The sequence below is a fragment of the Leptodactylus fuscus genome, chromosome 5, assembly GCF_031893055.1.
Source record: "Leptodactylus fuscus isolate aLepFus1 chromosome 5, aLepFus1.hap2, whole genome shotgun sequence".
Taxonomy (NCBI): domain Eukaryota; kingdom Metazoa; phylum Chordata; class Amphibia; order Anura; family Leptodactylidae; genus Leptodactylus; species Leptodactylus fuscus.
The window spans coordinates 1,519,932-1,530,136 of NC_134269.1; the positions used below are offsets into that span (position 1 = coordinate 1,519,932).

The 10,205-nt window shown below is 44.9% G+C and overlaps 1 protein-coding gene across 1 annotated transcript; it reads right to left on the bottom strand.

The window, feature by feature from the left end:
- Nucleotides 1-7,146: 7,146 nt before the first annotated feature.
- On the bottom strand, nt 7,147-8,082 carry LOC142202245 (olfactory receptor 5G29-like). Its single transcript, XM_075272308.1, has one exon. The coding sequence runs from the start codon at nt 8,080-8,082 to the stop codon at nt 7,147-7,149; it is 936 nt and encodes a 311-aa protein (XP_075128409.1).
- Between the last annotated feature and the right edge of the window lie 2,123 nt (nt 8,083-10,205).

A 10,205-nucleotide genomic window follows, 5' to 3' on the forward strand; every position in this document is an offset into this window, starting at 1 on the left:
TGTCCTGGAAGAGCTGATCTGCAGAGGTCCTGGCTGTTGTATTATCACAGATGTAATATTGACGGCCTATCCTAAGGACAGACCATCAATATTATAAAGTTGGATAAATCCTTTAAAGATTTGTCCAGGAATTGGATCAACCCATTTGCCTGGCGGGAGGTGTAAAATAAAAAAATAAAAAGCGCCTTCACCTGTCCCCATTGCTCCATTGTCCGCCACCAGTGTCCATTTAGTCTTGTGCCGGCGCCTCCTTGCTGGGAGTCCTGCACCTCATGGGACCACTGACACCAATTAGATACAGGATTTCCAGAAATAAGGCCATGAGACCGAACAGACACAGGCAGGAGGATAACGGGGCGCTGGGGACAAAAGCTCAATGAAAAACACTGCGCCTCACTGTTGCGCCTAATCCTTAAAAAGGACCTTTCACCATTTGGGGCACATGCGGTTTAATACACCGCTAGAAAGCCGACAGTGTGCTGAATTCAGTGCAGCTTTCCCGTTCTGTGCCCCGGGTGAAGAGCTATCGGTGCCGGTACCATAGCTCTTCACTGTCAGAGGGGACAGTCAGTCAGTAACGCCCTTCCTCACAGTAGCGTCTATTGCGCTGTACTGTGTGAGGGGGCGCTGCTTACCGCCTAGTGATGACGCTGAGCGGTGAGGAACGCTACCTCCCCCCAGTACACGTCTATGGACGAGCATTTATAAGGAGGGGAGGGGGCGTTCCTCCCCGATCTCATAGTACAGCACAACAGGCGCTGCTGGGAAGAAGGACGTTCCTGACTGACTGTAAGACACGCCCTTCTGACAGTGAAGAGCTACAGTACCGGGACCGATAGCTCTTCACCGGGGGCACAGAATGGGAAAGCTGCACTGAATTCAGCGCACTGTCGGCTTTCTAGCAGTATATAAAACCGCATGTGCCCCAGGTGGTAAGAGCTCCTCTTTAACATCTCAGTATACTGTAGATCACACTATAAGGATAAGACCTAGCACAGCGTCCCACAGCAAAAAAGCGCTGCTGGAAGAACCCCGGCGTCAACACATCAGCTTTTCCTGCAGCGCTTCTTGCAGAAACTCCACAGAGGTTTGCTCTGAGGACTTTCTGCTTCCATTATACCTATAGGGACACTGTAGGTGTTTCCGTAGGTATAAGTGCTGCGATTTCCAAAAACTGCAACAGTTACCTACACACTTATACATATACATTCATATATACTCACACACACTCACACATATATATATATATATATATATATATATATATATATATATATATATATATATATATATATATACACTCACCGGCCACTTTATTAGGTACACCATGCTAGTAACGGGTTGGACCCCCTTTTGCCTTCAGAACTGCCTCAATTCTTCGTGGCATAGATACAACAAGGTGCTGGAAGCATTCCTCAGAGATTTTGGTCCATATTGACATGATGGCATCACACAGTTGCAGTCGCAGATTTGTCGGCTGCACATCCATGATGCCAATCTCCCGTTCCACCACATCCCAAAGATGCTCCTCTATTGGATTGAGATCTGGTGACTGTGGAGGCCATTGGAGTACAGTGAACTCATTGTCATGTTCAAGAAACCAGTCTGAGATGATTCCAGCTTTATGACATGGCATTGCATTATCCTGCTGAAAGTAGCCATCAGATGTTGGGGACATTGTGGTCATAAAGGGATGGACATGGTCAGCAACAATACTCAGGTAGGCTTTGGCGTTGCAACGATGCTCAATTGGTACCAAGGGGCCCAAAGAGTGCCAAGAAAATATTCCCCACACCATGACACCACCACCACCAGCCTGAACCGTTACCGATACAAGGCAGGATGGATCCATGCTTTCATGTTGTTGACGCCAAATTCTGACCCTACCATCCGAATGTCGCAGCAGAAATCGAGACTCATCAGACCAGGCAACGTTTTTCCAATCTTCAATTGTCCAATTTCGATGAGCTTGTGCAAATTGTAGCATCAGTTTCCTGTTCTTAGCTGAAAGGAGTGGCACCCGGTGTGGTCTTCTGCTGCTGTAGCCCATCTGTAGCCTCAAAGTTGGACGTACTGTGCGGCGTTCAGAGATGCTCTTCTGGCTACCTTGGGTGTAACGGGTGGCTATTTGAGTCACTGTTGCCTTTCTATCAGCTGGAACCAGTCTGGCCATTCTCCTCTGACCTCTGGCATCAACAACGCATTTCCGCCCCCCACAGAACTGCCGCTCACTGGATGTTTTTTCTTTTTCGGACCATTCTCTGTAAACCCTAGAGATGGTTGTGCGTGAAAATCCCAGTAGATCAGCAGTTTCTGAAATACTCAGACCAGCCCTTCTGGCACCAACAACCATGCCACGTTCAAAGGCACTCAAATCACCTTTCTTCCCCCCCATACTGATGCTCGGTTTGAACTGCAGGAGATTGTCTTGACCATGTCTACATGCCTAAATGCACTGAGTTGCCGCCATGTGATTGGCTGATTAGAAATTAAGTGTTAACGAGCAGTTGGACAGGTGTACCTAATAAAGTGGCCGGTGAGTGTATATATCTAGCATATACACATATAAATTCATATACCATATATACTAACATATATACATACACTCACACATTATTATAGCATACTGTATATACACACACATACCTGTATACAAACATACAGTCCTCACACAGTATACAAGACACATGCTTTAACCCTTAAGTACTATCATGGTGTCTATCATAGTGATATGTGTATGGTAGTGGTGTATGATAGACACCATGATAGGACTTAAGGGTTAAACAAATGTACACATATACATATTAAATATTACATTTTACCAAAAAAAAAGAAAAAAATATACTCACATTTGTGAAGCAGCAGCAGCAGACTCCTCTGTCCCCACACGGGCCGATGTAAGCGATGACTCACTCTGAAGAGGAGGGGGAGGGGGGGAAAGTCCCGGCTTGCAGAGAGATCGCTTCCTAAGATTGCACTGGCAGGAGGCCTCAGCTCTGTGTAAGTGTCGGGGCCCTGGGAAACTGCAGCAGCCGTGCTTCTTTATTCATTACAGCACTGCCAGCAGCCTGGGGCCCCGAACTTACTGTTCCAGCCCCTGCCACTAGCAGCATCGCTCAGTTTATCAATGCAAATGCACTGCACAGGGGCCCGAACCAGTCCCTGACATCCCGATCGGGCCCCTGACCAGTGCTTCTATATACACCGGGATTCCCCGGTGCTCCGGCGGGCCAGTCCGACCCTGCTCCCAGTAGATTTCTGGGCTGCACCCACTACAGCCTCTTGCTGTACAGCAACACAGGTAGCAGCCTGCCCAAGGTAGGCGATTCCCACCATACTGTCTAAAGGGAGGATTCACACAATTTTTACATAAGGATGGAGATTCTCACTATCTACCTAACTAAGGCAGCTTATTAGCAAACTAGTATCTTGCACAGACGTGCACCATATGGCACTTGCTAGAACATCAGGCAGCTCAACCCTGCCTCCTTAAATGGAGGAAAGGCGGGCCTGAACAGCCAGCCCAGGTGCCCAAGCCAGGTTCTCATAGGTTAGCACCACTATCAGTCAGAAGACCGACCACACTCACTGGGTGCAAAGGGATTAACCCCTGCTATGCTGAACTGATTAGTTACAGTGGAACAAGCTGTGACCCTAATACGTTGGCCGCACCTGCCGCTCAGTCCTAACACATGGTCTGATGAATCACGGTTCCAGTTGTACGGAGTTGATCGGCATGTGAGAGTGTAGTGTATGCCTCATGAAACCATGGATCCTACATGGCAACAGGGATGTGTCCAGGGGGGAGTTGGCTTCGTCATGGTTGCAATTGTGTCCCATTGTCAGGATGCAGGGATCAATGACCAGTGCTTGATATGTACAACTTATGGCAGACTATCTGCACCCCTTTCTGGTGTTGGAGTTCCCTGATGGGGCTGCAATGGAATACAATGCAATATGTCATTGTTGGTGGCACGGAACTGGCTTTATGAACACACCAGTGACCTCACAATCCTCATTTGACCTGCCCGTTCACCCGACCTCAACCCCATAGAGCATTTATGGATTATGCGGAAACCAGTGTTTGCTCCATAGACCCAGCACCAACTACACAGGAACAATTGTGGGCTGCAGTTCAGACTGCATCCCTCCAGAACTCTTTCAACAACTTGTGGAGTCCATGCCTCATCTTGCTGCAGTTATCAGTTCCTTCCTCACCAAAGAAACTGCTAAGATTCTAGTCCAGGCCCTCATAACCTCCTGCTTAGATTACTGCAACTCCTTCTCCATGGACTCCTAGCAAACACCCTCGCCCCCCTCCAGTCCACCTTAAACTGTGCTTCCTTAATTCACCTCAAACCCCGTTCCTCATCGACTGCTCCCCTTTGCCAATCCCTTTACTGGCTACCTTTTGCCCAGAGAATTGAGTTACTAACTTTAACATACAAAGCCATCCACAACCTGGCCCCTCCATATATCTCTGACCTCATCCACAACCTGCCCCCTCCATATATCTCTGACCTCATCCACAACCTGTCCCCTCCATATATCTCTGACCTCATCCACAACCTGTCCCCTCCATATATCTCTGACCTCATCTCCCGCTACCTGCCCACACGTAACCTCAGATCCTCCAATGACCTCCTACCCCGCTCTGCTCTCATCCGCTCCTCACACAACCGCCTCCAAGGTTTCTCCCGTGCATCCCCCATACTCTGGAACTCCTTACCACGCCACATAAGACTGATCCCCACAATCACAGGCTTCAAGAAGGCCCTGAAGACTCACCTATTCAGGAAGGCCTACAACCTCCAATAACACTATCACCGCACCGCCATCTGTACAGTCTCCCCCTCTCCTTCTGTCTCTACCCCCTTCCCGCATAGACTGTAAGCCGTCGCGAGCAGGGCCCTCTACCCCACTGTCCTGAGAAGGTTTTGCAGGTAACAATAAGTCCAGACATATTTTATAATGAGATATTATAGGCCAGGAGAAATCACCAAATTTAAGGGAGTATCAGGGAAGAAAACAGCGGATGTCAACCAATTTGTGCAGAAACTTGTAGGATAAACGAGAATATTACTTTACTTATCACGGTGGGAAATGACTGATTCTACAGCTCAATACAAAACATAATGTAAAATATATCACATAATCCAGGTATCAATAACTATAACACCAGGGAACAGAACATTTGTTCTCTTAAATCTGTGATTTGTTTTCAACTAACTTTTGGCCTCCGGATCCAAAAATAGCCGCAGTTTTACTCTATCACGTCAACTTTTTAAGCTACAGGCTACCCTCAGAAGTCACACAAATTGTGCAAATAAATGAACGTACAGTAAAATCAATTGAATGATCTCTGGACTCTCGCCAAATCATAGGTATAAAAAAGTTTATTACTTGTTCCCTTGATCCACTTCCATAAATTCTCATCACACGGCTTACACACTTTGTGAGGGGCTCAGGATTTATCTTGATCGCCAATTTTTACTTTAAAATAAACAAAATAGCCTTGCCTGACAAGTGTACTGATGTGTGTCCTCTGACTGGTTATGGGAAAACTGCCACCTATATAACAAAAACTAATCGGGGCCGTTTGAGCACCTATGACATGAACTTGTAGAGGTAGACATAAGGTAGAGTTTTAGTTCATATTTAAACATTGCTAACCGTGTATATAAACAAGAACTCAGACTCCACGTTGTTACACGCAACACTATTTCAGAGCGATATAATGTCTCGCTACAGTATCTCAGGCGAAACTGAATAAGTCCAGTTAAGCATAAACCTGTCGCTTTTCTCCTATGCGTCATTCACCCATCACCCATCGGAGAATGTTTGTGTCTGCCAATAGGAGAACAATAGTACTTCCTATGATCCATGCTCGATTCCGCGGAGAGTGGTCACATTCTCATAAGGTGTAGAAAAAAAACTAACTACAGTTTTGAATCCAGCATCCAGCAACCAAAAACCAGCAACCAACAACCAGTACCCAACATCCAGCAACCAGCACCCAACAACTATCAACCAACAACCATCAACCAGCACCCAACAACCAGCAACCAGCACCCAACAACTATCAACCAGCACCCAACAACCATCAACCAGCACACAACAACTATCAACCAGCACACAACAACCAGCAACCAGCACCCAACAACCAACAACCAGCCACCAACAACCAGCCACCAACAAGCAACCAACAACCAGCAACCAGCACACAACAACCAGCAACCAGCACCCAACAACCATCAACCAGCACACAACAACCAGCAACCAACAACCAGCCACCAACAACCAGCACACAACAAGCAACCAACAACCAGCACACAACAACCAGCACACAACAACCAGCCACCAACAACCAGCCACCAACAACCAGCCACCAACCAGCCACCAACAACCAGCCACCAACAAGCAACCAACAACCAGCAACCAGCACCCAACAACCATCACCCAACAACCATCAACCAGCACAAAACAACCAACAACCAGCAACCAGCACACAACAACCAGCCACCAACAAGCAACCAACAACCAGCAACCAGCACCCAACAACCATCACCCAACAACCATCAACCAGCACAAAACAACCAACAACCAGCAACCAGCACACAACAACCAGCAACCAGCACACAACAACCAGCAACCAGCACCCAACAACCAACAACCAGTCACCAACAATCAGCCACCAACAACAAGCAACCAACAACCAGCAACCAGCCACCAACAACCAGCATCCAACAACCAGCAACCTACAATTAGCAACCAGCAACCAACAACCAGCAACCAACAACCCAACAACCAGCATGCATAATAACTAGAAGACAGCTCAAAAATCAAACTCAATAGAAATTGTGTTCCAAGTGTAATTTATTCAAAATGTTATTATCATGAATCAGTGTAAGAAATTTTATTATTATATAAAAAATATATTAAAAGAAAATGTAATCTGATATTATTATTATTATTATTATTATTATTATTATTATTATTATTATTTAAAGATTCTATTTCCATTTTGGTTACATTATATTTATTGATAATTTTAAATATTTTAGAACTAAGAAATACATTTTTTAGATACAAGTTTTACAGTTTCCTTGGTCTTCACACATATATATATATATATATATATATATATTAACCAGAAACTCTCATATATCTCCTCACAGAAGCCTGGATCTCCTTGTTCCTTAGACTGTATATAATGGGGTTTAGGAGGGGGGTCAGTACAATAAACACAAGGGAAATAAACTTATTCACAGTCAGTAAATATCCTCTATAAGGGACCGTGTAGATGATAAACATGGAGCCGTAATAGATAGCAACCACCACCAAGTGAGAGCTACAGGTGGAGAAAGTTTTTTGTCGGCCTGACGTGGAGGAAATTCCAAAAATGGTGATGAAAATAGAGACATAGGATACGATTATACATACAAAATTTATTAGAATGACGGGAACCGAGAGGACAGTCATGTTTATATTCACACCGGTTGTGTCTGAGCAAGAGAGTTCTAACAAAGGGGCAAAGTCACAAAAGAAATGGTCGATAATATTTGAGTTACAAAAATCTAATTCGGCTAACAGTGAAAGTGTGATGGATACAAATGTAAAGCTGAGGACCCAGGAGGAGATGACCAGGCCGTATCTAAGCTTCACATTCATCATTGAGATATAATGGAGAGGTTTACAGATGGCCAAGTACCGGTCATAGGACATGGCTGAGAGAAGATAACATTCTGTGCAGACAACTCCCCCATACAGGTAAAACTGGGCTAAACACTCAACATAAGGTATAGTGCTCCCTTCCCTTATGATAACCTCCAAGAACTTGGGAACAATACTTGTTACAAGGACTATGTCAGCAAGTGCCAAATGTCCAAGGAAGAAATACATCGGAGACTGGAGACGTGGACTTGTGGACACCAGTGAAATGATCAAGAAGTTCTCACATATAGTCATGGAATACATCATGAAAATAACAGAGAAAAAAGGAAACTTGTAACCATTCCAACTGGAGAATCCCAATATAAGGAACTCAGTGACTGGCGTAGAGTTCACATTGTCCACCTTCATCTCTAGATGTTATATGAAGGAGTCTTGTGAAGCGTTACCAAGAAGAGACATGGATGAATTTGTCTTATGACAAGTTTTAGATAAATAGGAAATTTTTATTAGTTTTTTTAAAGATTTTTTTGCTTTTGTCTCCAGGTAACGTCAGTCTTACGTCTAATTCCAGAGCACTTCAGAGACAGACTTGTATCAAGGGTTAATGCTTCTGAAGCGAATATTTTCTGCAGAGACGTGAACTGGTTTCCCTTGAAAATAAAAATGGCTTCAAAAATTCTGCCCTGTATATATGTAAGCCTGAACTCCCTGCAGGAGGGACAATTAGAGGTAATAGTCCATGAGATTGGGGAAACATTATCTCTGAAGACATTGAAGATTAGAGAGGAAAAATAATAATAATAATAAGTCTCCGGTGATGTCTGGAACGATTGAGTAGAACATAATAATAAATCCGATAAATATCTACAAGGTTTATGTATCTGAGGTTTAGCAGCAAATATAATACTAATATAATACTTGAAGAAGACTTTTCTCCACCTCCACCAATTTGGACTCTTTGCATCTGTAAAATCTGTGAATTTTCCTCCAAGGATTCCAACACAGTTAGAATTTTTTATCTAGCTCTGACCATTCCTGATCAATCATTGCAGTTAGTTTTGGTGACTGATATACTAACTTGACAATTTTAAAACTACACCTCTTATGTTACGGTCAGCATGCTGTTATGATTGGCAGGATGCTATAAAAAAAACTAAATAATATCCTGCGGAGCCCAACTGGACTCTGAGCCGCAGACCTACCCTGGTTAATGTCACTGCTTGGCTACAACACCACCTGGGTACACAAAGTAACTTATAAAATGATCTGTACAGGACAGAGCAGCCACAAATAAATAAAAAAGTCTTACAGTTACTGCACTGCAAGACAAACTTAAACAAACTATGAGTGTGTACTCTGAGAAGTTTACTGAGTGCACCCACCAGAGGTAGCAGCCTGACTAAGGTAGGAGATTCCCACAAAGCTAACTAAGGGGTGGATTCTCACAATTTTAACTTAAGGTAGAGTTTCTCACTACCTACCTAACTAAAGCAGCCTACTGCCAAAACTAGTATCTTGCACAGGCTTGCACCATTTGAAATTTGAGGCTAGAGCACCAAGCTGCCCAAACCTGCCTCCTTAAATGGAGGGAAGGTGGGCCTGAGCAAACAGCCCAGGTGCTCAAGCCAGGTGCTCATTGGTTAGCACCACTATCAGTCAGCAGACCAACCACGCCCAAAGGCTGCAAGTGAATTAACTGCTATGCTGGACTGAGCAGTAACAGCGGAACAAGCTGCGACACTGATATCTTGGTCACACCTGCCGCAGAGCCCTATTACAGGTTAGCTTAAAAAATAAACAAACAATAGCCTGCAGAGCCCAACTGGGCACTGAACTGCAAGGCACCCTGGTGTGATTGAGGTCCGACAGTTAACTTCACTGCTGGGCTACACCACCAAGTGCTCCCTGTGACTTCACAGGGTAGCTGTGACTGCAGCACAGAGCAGCCGCAAATGAACACGGAGTCTAGTAGTTGCTTCACTGCTAGACAAACATAAACTATGACCATGTGCTCCCAGTAGCTTTACTGAGCCGTATCCACTACAGATACCTGCTGCTGCAGCACAGCCAGGAAGCTGACAGACTGTATGAACTAGGTGCTATATAAATAGCCTAAATTTCAAAAAGGGAGACCCACTTCCATAACACATAGAACATAGACGAGAACATAGATTAGTGCTGGGCCACACACAGAGCCGCATCACCACACACAGTGAATATAGAAATTATTCAGAATTGACACTCAAATATTCTGAACATATCTTACAATTGAGGCTAGGGCACCGGGCTGACAAACCTACTTCCTTAAATGGAGGGAAGGCGGGTCCTATCAGCTAGCCCAGGTGCTCAAGTCAGGTGCTCATAGGCTGACACCACTGTCGGTCAGCAGACTGACCATGCCCATAGGCTGCAAGGTAATTAACCCCTGCTATGCTGGATTGCCAGCAACAAGGAGGGAATGACAGTGTTATGGTGCCACAACAGAGGAAAGGACTGCTACCCGACCCCCTGGCTGCATCACACATCACACA

Excerpts from the sequence above, each read along its gene's own strand:
- LOC142202245 (XM_075272308.1), bottom strand. The coding sequence starts at position 8,082 with ATGAAGGTGGACAATGTGAACTCTACGCCAGTCACTGAGTTCCTTATA.